This window comes from Amblyomma americanum, chromosome 10 (assembly GCF_052857255.1).
Source record: "Amblyomma americanum isolate KBUSLIRL-KWMA chromosome 10, ASM5285725v1, whole genome shotgun sequence".
Classification (NCBI taxonomy): Eukaryota; Metazoa; Arthropoda; class Arachnida; order Ixodida; family Ixodidae; genus Amblyomma; species Amblyomma americanum.
Genome location: NC_135506.1, coordinates 108,009,936 through 108,024,780, shown reverse-complemented (window position 1 = coordinate 108,024,780; position 14,845 = coordinate 108,009,936). Strand labels below are relative to the sequence as shown.

At 47.4% G+C, this 14,845-nt stretch overlaps 1 protein-coding gene across 1 annotated transcript; it reads right to left on the bottom strand.

Moving 5' to 3' along the window:
• Positions 1-14: 14 nt before the first annotated feature.
• Positions 15-3,856, bottom strand: LOC144107792 (uncharacterized). The gene is made up of 4 exons (XM_077640974.1): positions 3,670-3,856; positions 3,235-3,342; positions 1,442-1,520; positions 15-99 (listed from the first exon to the last, which is right to left on the bottom strand). Exons 1-4 carry the CDS (start codon positions 3,820-3,822, stop codon positions 29-31), a joined length of 411 nt encoding a protein of 136 aa, XP_077497100.1. The 5' UTR covers positions 3,823-3,856; the 3' UTR covers positions 15-28.
• Positions 3,857-14,845: the final 10,989 nt, after the last annotated feature.

The following is a 14,845-nucleotide window of genomic DNA, read 5'->3' as shown; positions in this document are numbered from 1 at the left end:
GGGCTGCACCTGCTTTCACGCTGCGGCTTCAATGAATCTCCGGCCATTCCCGTGCTGTGCATGGCCACACCGGAAGCGCAACTTTCTTCTCAATGACATCTGCAATGAAAACATTCATATGAGACCTTGGACAATTTAAGATTCGTTGATTATGCCTCGATGATCTGCTTAGCCGATTATGGCGTTAACAACTGTACCATTTTCAGACAGACCCAAATGAAACGCCGCCGACGTTACTTCTAAATGCTGCAGTTTCGGTTTTCTGGCTTGGCATGGAAGCTTTGTTTTTGGCCGAATTATAGAAGCTTCCAGTCCATACTGTACGCTTACGATGTCCTCGTGAAACAAAATGTCGTCTCGAGGCGGAAAAAGGTCAACCCTAAACGAAAGTGCCCGCAGGGGGACACACCTACCGCAACTCTCAACGAGAGCGTCGCTTTTAAAGGCATTGCCATGGTTGGGGCAATCTTCGCATGTGCAGATCTACAACAGGGCTCATCAGAGTTGGTTTCTGGTTTTGTCGTTGGAGAACTAGCAATAACGTTGACTGCAAGGGCCACCGACGGTGCTCACGTACGTATCGCTCATAAAAGTTGACTTTACCGCCGCGTCGGGGAAGTCATATGAGCCCCTGCCTATAGACAAAGAGATAATACGGGTTCGGAGCAAGCTGTAAGTCGCCCTGTATTCTTGTTTTTTTACTTCAGATGGATATAACGTGTCCCTGTGCCATGGATATTACGTACCATGGCGAGAGAAACCCGTCAGGATCACGTGAAGGAATCAGTTGGATTTCAGTATAGCTGGCGAGTCATTACAGCCGGTGCTTGGTTCTAACCGGTCATAAAGCAGGTGACGGGCGGAGCAGCACACGGCGAATTCGGCTTTACCTTGCGTAGTGAGGATTTCGCTGAATAAAGGAAACTTAAAAGGAAACAGGGACCACTTACTGCGAAGACAGAGCAGCTGACTAGTTTACTCATTCCCTCCCAGAGATGGAGCCACTATCCAGAGAATTCAGGCGCGGATGAACATATGGAGCGCGCACCATCCCCATTGGCTCAGCCATTGCCGCATTATCAACAGTGCTGCAAACTGCTTATGAGATGAAGTATAGACGAACAAGGCCGACTCTCACCATCCTTTTCTTGTTCCTCGCATCTGAAGAGAAAAGTGGCGATCCGTCGCGACTCACGAGCTCGGTCAAGCCAGGGAGCATATGAAGCGTCCTCAGTGCGTTGCACGGAGATTACAGGACGAGTTGAAACTCTTTAACATGCCATGTTGCAGAAATGTCTGCCCGTAAACGAGCAAGACAGCATTGAAGCGCCACCAGTTCGTTCTTATGGTTTCGTCTCACGCGACAGGAGGCAGATTAATTATGTACGAACTACCCCAAACCTTCGCTTTGTTTAGCCTAGAAAGGCACACACCGGCTTACCAGACAGGAGGCGGCGATGACTCCAAGGATGCTGGGAAGGGTGGTCCGCGCACCGACTGCTGCCGCCGGCCGCAACCGCCTTCCATGCGTGAAAGAACAAGGACAAGTGACAGCTACCAGCTACAAAGGCGCCTACGACCCGCATAGCAAAAACATATATGTATCTCGCCGAAAGTAAGCGCTGAACACATGCGTTGCGAATTTCTGCTCTGGAAGAATTTTTTAAGCGGCACGATTGGGCAGCCATAATGATTGCGGTTGTGTTGAAGTTGGACATAAGGAGAAAGCAAGGGTAGGGGGGGGGGTATCCTGTAATGCTTTTATTGCTGTAGTAATGTAAGACTTCAGATCGGTAAGGCAGATACCCCTAAAGAGAGACCGTTCAGAGAACGGCGTCGGCCAATTTTCACAAAGCCGCGGTTAATCCTAATAAGCTGTAATTATCCGCCTTTCTTCTGCCACCCTATGGGATTTCACGTTGACGGGTCCAAGGGCACATGTCAAGAGGGAGAGGTGGAGAATCATTAAAGGGTGAGGATTGGTCGACGTCATTGGCTGGAGGAGCTCCTTTGAAGGGCATTGGCCGCTTCATTCTTGAGTTGCATCCGGGTATAGCTACCAACCGTTTTTACAGCGTCACCACTGAATGGAGATCAAGTCGTTCGCAAGAAAATAAATCGCCGATAACTCGCGTTCGTATTTATATGTGAACAAGCGACAACCTGTACATTAAAAATGACCTTGATGCCGCTACATAACATAGCTATTGCCGAAGTCCTGTCCTCGCAGCAAAGGTGCGACGCCTGGCCAAGCACGGGAATGCTTTAAAGGGTATAACCCATTCCCCAGAATACTTGCGTACCGTAGTTTCAGGCTCCAGGCTGCATTTTAGCGCCATCATCAGCCGTTTTAGGCGCGATTGATGTATGCACTGTCTTCATGTACCAAGCAGCCGGAGGCAGGGTCAGACATAGCGACCCCTTTATGCAGTGAATTCTTTAGCATTCCTTACACAATGAATTTTGACTAATCGAATCTACTATTGCCGTATCATACATAATGTAGCGGAAGTGGTAGGATTAAGTTTAAACCAGGTGGTTTTCTACAATGTGTGCAGGAAGTTTGAGGCGTGCATATATGTGCTGTGTTCTTCTGTTTTATTGCCCATAAATGTGCGTTCACACTACGCACTATTGGACTGTGTCCCAGGCGTAAGGTAATGCCTCTCTTCCACTCTGCCAATGGTCCACAGTGTGAGTCCACCTCGAGCGCCGCTCTCATGCGCCAAACACAGGGTTAGAAGTTTCTTCGGTTCTCACAGGCTGCACATTCCAAGAATTGCATTTCTACATAGAAATACATTTGCTCGCAAGAGCTGCGTTCAGCAACGGGATCGAACCCAAGACATCAGACTGGAAATGGGGTATTACAGTGATCGCTATTAAAGGTCCGTTCATTCGGCTTAGCAGCGTATAGTAGTAGTAGTTTAGTAGTTGAGTATCAGGCTGCCGCTGAATCTCGCGTTACGTAGTGGTAACCTTTCTGTATGTTTTTTTCTTTAGAAGCATACTAGAATGTCGATCATTCGAAGTGCAAGCTAAAAGTTTAGCTTAGATTTTGAATTATGAACAGCTCAAAAACAGGGAATACAGACAAAACCAATCCTGCAGTTCGGATAAATTCGAATTCGAATTAAGCGAATTGACGACATTCCGCCCTAGTGGTAGCGGCTCTGTTTTAGTGGGGTAGAGAGGCTACACAGGCTACGGGAAGACTATTGAACCCATGCCTACCGATGGTTCCCAGCTCAGCGGCCGCCCGATGCCGTCCGTGTGACGTCGTCCAAAGCGCCACCCGCTTCCTCGCTGCGGTCGCTGGAGGTGGAGCCTCACGTCCTGGCACTGCGTGTTATTCCCATGATCAGGTATTGGAAGCGCAGGACTTCTTTGGGAAGCAGACCATGCTGGAATGAATGCAAGTCTCATATATATATAGAGCAGATAGACGAATGATGCTGTGAAATGTCATGTGCGTTCGGTAGGGGCCACGCATATACCGAAACATGTACTCAGATATTACTCGCACTGCAAGGGCCATCACCAAATAATATTGCCACGTGAAAGGTCGGAGAATTTGCCATTCTGTGACAGAACACTGAGACCTGCCGGGTCACCTCGGTGCACCCAAGCTTAGAAGAGGTCGTGCGTACAACCCGTCGCGCAATTTACCTTGAGGCCTGCTCGGACGTTCTCAGGAGCGGCCGGCACCTGCTTCCCATTTGCAGCCGGGTGGTTCTTGTTGAGGCGACAAGCTGCTCGTCGGCCCCACCTGCATTCGCGCTGCGGCTTGAACGAATGTCCGGCTGTTGGCTCGCTGTGCATAGCCACAGAGGAAACGCAAATTTCTTTTCGACGACTCCTGCAATGAAAACATTCATATTACAGCCGATTATAACATGGACAACTCTACCGTTTTAGAGCCAAATAAAACACAGCCAATATTATTTCTAAATGCCGTAGTTACGGCTGCCTGGCCGCTGGCATAGAAGCCTTGGTTTGGCCAGAAATTAGGAGCTTCCTGCCCGGACATGAAGCCACGAAGGAAAATGGTGCCATGATGTCATGAAAAAAATAGCGCCTTTCGGCGGAACATGGACAGCGCTAAGCGTGGGCGCCGTAGCGGAGACACCCGCAATCCTCTCAAGAGGCCCGCTTACAAAGACGTTATCATGCATGGGACGATCTCCGTTTAGTTCAGATGCACAGAAGTTCGGAAGCCCTACCTCGATCAGGCTTGGCAAGGGCAGTGTTCCCCTGCACTGTCTGGAAACGACATGCGTTGAGCAACATCGTCATTAGCAACAAGTTTTTTAAATATAATGGTCAGCTTTGTCCGAATACGCTCCGCGTGCGTTTGGTCGCCTTTTGACGCAACATCGGCAAGTACCCATCCTGACACCCCTCCACACCTGTCACCATACCCTGACAACGGGCATCGTGGGCAGCAGCCCGCTCACATGGCCGCGGAGAGTGCTCTCACAGTCCTCCTAGGGATTCGCAACCCCCTACAGGGTAGGCTCCGCGGGAAACCCCGACTATCGACGTAGCTACTGGACACGAAACAGCAGCCATAACCGCCTCACAGTCTCCAGCACAAATAGGGGACAACCAGCACGTGTCAGTCGGATTCACCCTCAGCCGACACACCGTTGTGGAATGGGACACGTGTGGGACAAAATGTTTCGTAAAAACAATTAATTCCTTTAAAGCCTAAACATGCAGCCACAAACCGAAGGGGGTGGCCTTCACTGCCTCCCCCATCAACATCACAGTGCATCCCTGAATGCTTGGCCCCGTCTCTAGGCAGCCAGAAAAATTATCGTTTTTCTTTAGTGTCTCGAAAACATCTGTGGAAAACAGCACGTTGGACTAAGACGAAAACCAGGCTTACCTGACTAAGTGCCTCCTTGGTGCTCATAAGCCGAGTGCTCCAGGCATGTCCCTGCCCGAATCCACCCTGACAAAGGAAAAAGAGCATGTGAATGATCTTCAAGATGTCACTGCCATCTGAGTAACCATAAACGTGGTTAAGTGGTAAGTCATAGCGACATCACCCATAAAGGAGGACGAAGTAGTATACTATAGTAGTAGTAGTAATGCGAGACTTTATTGAGGTAAAACCCTTGGACGCCTAAGGCCCGTTTCATATGTATACTGCCAAATTTGTCTAAGCGACGCGGCGAATTCGGTGCCGCCACTGACGCTGCAATGCGATCTCCGCTGAGTCATTTCATATGCAACGCAGAACCTGCGACTTCGTTCGGTTGTGACAACCGGGTTGCTAATGTCTGCTTGCCCAACCTGTGAATATACGCGGCAGTAATGCTACACGGAATGTGTTTTATCAAAGTAAACAGTTCTGAATTATTCGAGAAGTACATGACGGCCAAAGCCAAGCCTAGCCAAAGCTGGCAAAAGCCAAGCCTGACGGGGAGCCAAGCAGTGGATGCACCGTATTGGTCAGTCGCAGAGCGAACATACCGACGCTGCGAATGAATTCCAACCGGACGGAAATCGTTCGCAGGCCGTCTGCGGCAAGGCCGGTGGCCCTCTCCAGCCGCCGCAGATGGAATGAATTCGAAATGTCGGAAAGTGAAATTCGCAGCATCTGAAACAGGCCTAAGGCAGCGATGGCCTACTGCACGAGAAGGCGGTGTTCGTGATCATCTACAGCTTCAAGCTAGTCCAGCCAGGTCCCGATAGTACACGGGAGGGGGTACGAAAGAATTCCTATTGCAGAGAAACCGTGCAGGAGAATAAACAGTAAGAGAGGTTGGCATAAGGGGCAGGGCAGTTGGGAGATAAAACATCGTGACGGAATTTGTACAGGTAAAGTCGTGCAGGCGTGACAAGTGTGTTGAGCTGTATCTGTCGAAGGACGTGAGCCTCGCGCTCAGAAAGGGTAGGGTGAGGGTCGGGTAGAGTTTACGGTCGAGGCGGAGAGCGTTGTAATACTCTTCGATGGTGGCACGAAGAAACAGTCTCGACCAGCCCTCCGAAGGCCTTATTTGTAAAATTTGGATAAATGAAGTATGAAGATGCGTTTCAAGAAATGGGTACTGTAAACTGATATGAATCATTCCTCGCATTTCGGCGTCTTACCTCCCAAAAGCAAGTACTTGTGCGTTACTTGTGTGCGCTTGATTGTCACTCTGGAATTTATAACTTCACCTTTCAGAATTTGATTAGGCAGACCCCAAGTTTTAGTTCCCTACGAAACACAAAATACCAGCTCATTTCCGAGATGACGGGTGGAAAATTTAATAATAATAATAATAATAATAATAATAATAATAATAATAATAATAATAATAATAATAATAATAATAATAATCAGCCTTACTACACCCACTGCAGGGCAAAGGTCGCTCTCATGTCTTTCCAATTAACCCTCTCCTTTGCCAACTGCATCCATCCTTTGCCTGCAAACTTCTTAATCACATCTGCCCATCTAACCTTCTGCGCCACCCCTGCTGCGCTTACTTTCTCTTGGAATCCACTCCATCACCCAGAAGGACCAGCGGTTATCTTGCCTTCGCATTACATGCCCTGCCCAAGCCCGTATCTTCTTGATTTCGACTAGGATGTCATTAATCCGCGTTTCTTCCTCATCCGCTCTGCTCGCTTCCGGTCTCGTAACGTTGCTTACACCTATCAATTATCTTTCCATGGCTCGCTGCGTTGTCCTCAACTTAAGCTGAACTCACTTCGTTAGCCTCTACGTTTCTGACCCGTAGGTGACTACCGGTAGGATACAGCTGTTGTACACTTTTATCATGAGGAAAATTGGTGAACTGCCACTCATGATCTGAAAGAACCTGCCATATGCGCTCCACCCCATTCTTATCCTTCTAGTTATTTCACTCTCATGATCCAGATCAGCTGTCATTACCTGCCCTGAGTAGACGTATTCCTTCACAACTTCCAGGCTCTCGCTGTCAATTGTGAACTGCTGTTCCCTTGCTAGATTGTTGAACATTACCTTGGTTTTCTGCATGTTGATTTTTAGACCCAGCGTTTTGCTCTGCCTGTCTTACTCATTGATCATGATTTGCAGTTCACCTCCTGAGTGACTCAGCAAGGCAATGTCATCAGGGAATCACAGATTATTTAGGTATTCTCAATTTACTCTTATTCCCAACTGTTCCCAATTCATGCCTCGGAATACCTCCTGTAAATAGGCGGTGAATAGCATTGACGAGATCGTGTCTCCTTGACTGACGCCCTTCCTTATTTAAATTTTATTGCTGATTTTATAGACTTTATTTTGACATACGGCTCTTCTACCCCTGATTAACCAATGCCTCTGTGACTGCTGATGTTTCCACTGAGTCGAATGCTTTCTCATAATCAATGAAGGCTATATATAGAGGTTGTTTATATTCTGCACATTTCTCTATCCCCTGAATGATAGTGTGAATATGATCTATTGTGGAATATCCTTTACGAAAGCCTGCCTGATCATTTGGTTGATTAAATTATAAGGTTGCCCTGACTGTATTAGCGATTACCTTAGTAAATACCTTGTAGGCCACGGATAGTAAGCTGATCGGTCTGTAATTTTTCAAGTAATTAGCGTCCCATTTCTTATGAACTAAGATAATGTTTGCGTTCTTCCAAGCTTCTGGTATAGTCGAGGTCATAAGGCATTGCGTATACAGGGTGGCTAGTTTTTCTGACACGATCTCCTCTCCGCTCAAGAGAACTGCTGTTACCTTATCCTCCCCAGCTGCTTTTCCCTTTCCATTGCTCCGAAGGCTTTCTTTACTTCATCTTTCGTTACTGGCGGGATGACGCATTGCTGTGCACTACTGTCTTTCTCATTAAAACTGATTACATTGGCTAATGTAAAGGTTTGTGTAGAACTCTTCGGCTACGTTAATTATCTTATCCATATTGCTAATGACATTGCCCTGCTTGTCTCTTAACGCATACATCTGGTTTTTACCTATGCCTAGTTTCCTCTTCACCGCTTTTAGGCTACCTCCGTTCGTTAGAGCGTGCTCGATTCTCTCCATATTAAACTTCCTTATGTCGGCTACCTTGCGCTTATTTATTAAATAACTTCGATAGCTCTATCCCTTCTATTCTGTCGGTAGGGTTAGACTCTCTCACGCTTTGGCGTTTCTTAATCAGATCTTTCGTCACCTGAGATAGCTTTTCGGTATCCCGATGAAGTTTCCTACCGCCTAATTCTACTGCGCACTCCGTAATGATGGCTGTTAGATTATCATTCATTGTATGAACATCACGATCGTCTTCCTCAGTTAAAGCCGAATATCTGTTTTGCACCGCTTTCCTAAATTCCTGTAATTTCCCTCTTACAGCTAACTTGTTAATGAACTTTTTCATCACTAGCTTCTTCCGTTCCCTCTTCAAGTCTAAGCTAATTTGAGACCTTACCATTCTGCGGTTGCTACAGTGCATCTTTCCGAGGACGGCCACATCCTGAACGATGCCAGGTATAACGCATAGTATGAAGTTGATTTCATTTTTAGTCTCACCATTGGCGCTCTTCCAGGTCCACTTCCTGTTTTTTCGTTTGGGGAAGAAGGTATACTTCATGATCCGTGAGTTATTTTTATCTGCGAATTCGACTAAACTCTCCCCTGCTATTTCCTAACCTATCCCACAGTCACCTACAGCGTGGTCGTCAGTCTGCTTCTTGCCCACCTTCGCATTGAAGTCGCCTATCAGTACAGTGTACTGTGATTTTGCTTTATTCATTGCCGATTCCACGTCCTCATAGAAACTTTCAACGGTCTGGTCATCATGGCTGGATGTAGGCGCGTAGGCCTGCACCACTTTCAGCTTGTACGTCTTATTCAACCTAATTACAATAGCTGCTACCCTCTAGTTAATACTACAGAGCTCATCTGCGCTGCCAGCTATATCTTGATTAATGAGAAATTCAACACCTAGTTCTCGTCTATCCTCTAACCTATGGTAGCACAGAATGTGGCCGTCCTTTAATTAGTCCTATATACGCCATACCTGTCTTCCTAACTTCGCTAAGCCCTATCACATCCCATTTAATTCCAGTTAGCTGCTCGAACAGCACTGCTAGGCTAGCCTCACTAGATAAAGTTCGAGTGTTAAACTATGCCAGGTTCAGATTCCAATAGCGGCCTGTCCGGAGCCAGAAATTCTTAGCACCCTGCGCTGCGTCACACGTCTGACCGCCGCCGTGGTCAGTTGCTCCGCAGCCGCTGGGGACTGAGGACCGAGGGTTAATTGGTTTGTTCATAGAAGGTTTTGGCCAAGTACTACACTACGGTGGCCAAGTCCTGTACTGGTGAGGGTGTGTGTTATTGGTTCTGGTCACCGAGATCAGGCCGCACACCAGGTCTCGTTATGCAATTTCATCGACACGCGTTTTTTTTTAAACCCGGTGGAGAATTATGCGGCATCAGGATTAAAGCCCCAATCCTCTTGCACACGAGGCGGCCGCTCTACCTCTACGTCATCGCTGGCTCCTCAGGAAATTTATGAAATTGCAAAAATAATGTGCGCATGCGATTCTATCCAAATGCGAAAATCATGGTGGCTGCATGGAAGCTTCAACATTGAAAACTTCTATGAGAGCAGTGATCTAGAAACAATAAGGACCCCCACCTGGATATCCCCGAAGAGAGGCAGGCTCTTGCACCATCTAACAATTTTGTAGAGACGATGATCGGCCATGTTGCAGATGCTGCTCAACAGGCTTGGGCCCCCGTCTGCTCCCAGGGCACCAGGGGAACAAGGGCCACCAGCATTAAGTGCTGTGGCTCCAGTAGCAGAAGCCTTGTGGCCAAACTGCTCGGACAACATGAAGCACATTTCATACAACACATGAGAGAATGCATACTAGTAAGCACCCACATTAATTAAAAATATACTACAGAAGTCTTTCAGGACATTCCATGGGTTTCATTTAATACCTCACCACACTTGTGACACCATACGCAAATGGCCAATGGTTGTGTGCATTCCGCGTTTTGCATAGAACCTGACTGACTAGTTCAAAGCATCCTAGCAGAGCTGACAAGTGAACAAAAGTCTCAGTGTCAGGTCCCTATGCTACTTCACCAGCATTTGGGTCATTCCATGCCAGGTGCAGCAGAGTTTGCGCTCGACCCTCTAAAATTTAGCGTTTTGACAAGCAACTGTCATTGAAGCTGTGGTACGAACTTAGGGATATAACGAACGGACGCCGCGAGACGCTGATGTTCCTTATAAGCGGGCTGGACTGTAAAATGAATGAACCATGCATGACGGTCACATTGTTTAAGCGTGCTTGACTCTACGTTTAAATGCTTGATTTTTGTAAACTGTGAACAGAATCCACATAATGGTCCAACTTATAACGTTACTAGGCTTTATAGACACTCAGGGAGTTATGTACCAACAAAAAGTGGCACAATCAGTCAAATTACTGCTTGCTTACTAGCACCAGTTTCGAAATTCCAAGAGCACTTCTTCCCACTTGGAACGCCAAAGACATGCAACACCAAACTTCGGCCACCGCTGGCGAACCACCTAAGGAACTAACATTACGCTTTTCACAGCACGTTTTTGGCGGAAAGCGGGAAGCGAACAAGTTTCGGCAGCGCATCGCAGCCTTCTATCAAATGTAAGTTTGACACGGCAATGGAGTTGTCGCAGCGTCGAAGGCAAGAAATCACGAAGCGGGTTGCTCGGATGCTGGCACTCGACCTGCAGCCCAACGATTTTGGTGAAAGGCGAGGGTTCAACGAGTTAATGCATGATGTGGAGCCACTGTACAAGGTTCCCTCTCGGACAACGTTTTCAAGAACAATCATCCCCGGTCTGAACAGGGTCACTGGAATAGCTGTCAAGCGCCGAATTCACGCCGACCTGCAGGAAGGCATAGTCTTTGTCGTTCACCAGTGACATGTGAATGTCGAGGTCAAACCAGAGCTACATTAGTCTCACGTGCCATTACTTGACCTCGAACTTTGAAATCCGGGCGTTCACGTTAGGAAACCAGCCCGTGATTGACAGTCACACCCAATGCAACTTTTTAGCTCACCTGGAAGCAACGACGAGTGAATAGGATCTGCCACTGCATGAGGTACCTATTTTTGTTGTTTCTGACATTGCTCGAAATTTCCGCGCAGCTCTCCGGGACTTTCAGTGCAGTGTTTGGGCCATACATTGCAGTTGGCCATCAAGGATGCCAAGGAAGGAACTGCAGGAGTGCCCACCATTTTTAAGAAATACTGTGCAATAGTAGGCCAATAAAACCACAGTGCCCAAGCTGCAGCAAGACTAAACGACTGCCAGCAGCGGATGGAGCTACGCCTCCTGGAGCTCGTCCAGAATGTACACCCGGTGGAATAGCGAGCATGACATGCTGTCCCATCTCCTTCAGCTTAAAAAAGCAGTTTGCCTTGAACTTCCTACGTCGGAGACAGTGGTATCCAACCTTACACCATAGGGATGGAAAAGGGTGGCCAGACTGGTCAAGGTCCTTGAGCCAATTGCATCAGCAACAAAAGACCTGAGTGGGCAGAAATACGGAACGCACATGGTGCTGACGGACCGTACTGCAGCGGATGATGACGCGTCACTGTTCGCAAAAAAATTTACATAAAAAGTGGGAAGGCAAGACCTCCTAACCACAGCGAGCAAAAAGAGTACGTCATGGCAACGGCATGTGACCCATGATTCAAAAACATCTTCTTTACGGAAGCTTTGCAAGAAACAAGGCTTCTGGAACATTAAGGACTGAGCTGCAAGGCTCGCCAATCCGACCACCCACTGACTGTGCTGAGCCCTCAGCATCTACAGCACAAAAGCAGTGCAGTGCCAGCATATGGGACAATATTTACAAACTTGCAATGCCATCTGGGAGGAGAGACAACTGTGAACCAGGCAACATTGATGAACTTCAGCGGCATCTTCGAGAGCCAGTTTGCAGCAGGGATGAAGACCCTTTTGTGTACTCGAGGAAAACAGGCAAGCATAACTTTTCAAGTCTGTTCAGAATGGCCATGAAATACCTGGCTATACCAGCAACGCAAGTTCCAAGTGAAAAACTGTTTTCTACAGCTGACAACATTGCCACGTCCAGGCTAGAAAAGCTGTTGCCGGATCACGTGCAGCAGCTGCTTTTTTGCATGACAACTTATAAATTACAAGCACTTCAGCACATGTTTGAATAAATTTGTTAATATACGATATCCGATTCGAGAGTTACTATTCGGTATTCGCGCTCCTCTACACTTGTTCTGTAATAGCTGTACCGGAAAGAAACATGTAACTATTGGAATCGTTCTCTAACCATGCATGGATAAGGCCTAAGACTAGAACCCTTGTGACTACACTGGAGGAGTCTTGTTCTTTGTTTGTTATGCCTTTTACGCTTTACGTCGTAATATGCAAACCTAGGTCAAGAAATACTGGTTTTGTCATCCTGTACTTGTTTTTTTTTTCAATCTACAAAGCTCAGCCAGTGGTTTCTTCATTGCAATGTTATCATAATCATCGTCACCAGTAGCAAAATAAGTGTATGCTGTTTCTACTATTTCTGTAATTAAAAAAACAAAAATCTCTGTGCTGGTGAAATTTGAATGTGACATTTTTTGGAACATTGACCTACTAATAATCTATGCTGACTTAATATTTGGGTTTCTAGTCCCTTTATAGTTTTTATGTGATGCCAACACTGTTGGGAGTGTGGACCATCTTAATTGACTCAATGAAACTAATTCAAAGAAAGGTTATGTTCTGGTTCACATTGAATAGGAGAATGGTTTAAGTTGTCAGCTGCTAATGATGCCCGATTCATGGCTAAAATGTCAGTACGTGAGGGACTCAGCTGGCATTGGGTTATGGTGTGGTGGAGAGTCTGGCCATCAATGAGTTTTATGCTCCACCCATGAAACTCTGGCAGCTGTGGTCCTGTATGTTCTGTCAGAGACAAAAGTGCCCAGAACACGATATATCTAGCTGCAAAGCAATGCTATATCACGTGCCAGTTCACCACTTTCTTATAAAGAGGTAAGGCCGTATGAAAGTGTTCGTGGAGTGGTGTTCTATTTTTTTTGTTTCGATGGAAGAAGTGCTGCTGTTGAAATACAGAGAGCGAAATGTTGCTGATCTAAATTGTGTTGTCAACACCCTATAAGAATAGCGGCATATGGCAGGAGAGTATCCACCTTCATGATTCAGTTGTTGGGGTCGTTTCCTAACTACGGTCCAAAAAAAGTAGAGCAGATGCTTTTATATGGACCCCTCAGTACTTATAACATCATGTGTGGGATCGATTCAGCAGGCGCTTGGACGTCCTGGGAACTTTTGCTTAGATTAGAACACCGCGCCGCTCCATTGCTGCCGTGGTTTTCGGCTCCGTCGCCGCCGAGCCGTAGAGGAAGCCGGCTGTGAGAATGTGGCCGAACGCGGTATGACGTCGGTGGCGGCGGCGAGCAGCGCGGTGTGCCCTCATGCCGGATGGCACGGTGAGCGCGCGAAGCACAGTAAACGTCTCACATATTTCGGTGGACACTTGAACCGCGCCGTACAGGAAGGGATAAAGGAGGGAGTGTAAGGAGAAAGACAAAAATGAAAATTGAAAGCTGCATTTTGAGGAAAGACATGGCGCTACGCAGCGGCGGAGCACCGCTGCACCTGTGGCTCGGTGCTATTAGTGGCACATGCGCAATATTGACTAGGGAGCGGGAGAGAGAGAAATATCCTCGGTGAGGCGCGCGTTGTTGCCTCGTCGGAGCACCGCCACGACAAAATCGCAAGTTCGCGGCCAGTGAAGCTTTCGCTTTAAAATAAGAAGACGCCCGTGTGCTGTGTGGTGTCGGTGCAAATTAAAGAGCTCCAGGTGGTTCTATGTCGTATTTCGAGATATATCCGGAGCGCTCCGCTACGACGCCTCTCTCGGTACACATGGCCTATGAAGGACACCGTAGTGGTGGCCCCCGGAATAATATTAACTATCAGCGATTCATTAACGGCACCTAGAAGACTTATAACCAGAAATTTTCGTCTTAAGCGCTCCAAAACAGTAACCCCTGGCTAAAAACTCCAGTTGGCAGTCGCAAGTCGACTGGGGAACAGTGCATCTTGTCACCGAGACATGGTTTAAAAGGGTCCCTGTCAGAATCTACAATGCTGCTCGGCTAGGTTGCAGTGTGCAAGCATTTGCAAAAGGCAGAAATGAGAGTGCACAGCAAGACTGAAGACGTTGGTCGAGCAAGCCTGAGCAGCGACATAGTAGCTCGCAACTCAAGAACGAAGCGACGTATCTCCATGAAAGGAGGCCCTGTAAGCCCACTCTATTGATGTCGTGGTTAATGCGGTTAACCCTTGCTTAGTCTCCTTGCAGCTACCAGCCGCCTTGAGATGCCACGCAAGCAGGAGCAAGATTAAAACCACGACATTACAGGTGGTCGATGCTGTCGGCTAGAGGGCCTCCATTGAGGAGCATTTGCCGTTTCTGTCTTCAGCTGTATAAGACTGTACCTGGAAGTGACCATTGAGTCTGCTTGCGCGGCGCCGCGTCACACAAGATAAACTCTGTTCGAATAACGATCAGCATCCACTTCGATGTTCACAGACTAGTCTACAAGTAGCATTGCCATAGTTCCTAGCGTACACGGTTGCTGCGGAATACAATCTAATAACGTTGATGTGGTTAATTATCCTTAACCAGACCTTTCATTCCTGAGAGAGCTTGCCGGTATTCTCTGCAGCGATCCTATCGTCTGGTTCTGCTGCGGACTACGCAACACTAGCTGTACTGTGAGGTTAACGCTTGCTTCAACAATAGCGAAACGAGCGCTTAGAGGTCTGTCGGTTACTAGAGAATTCTTGCTGCACCTAACCT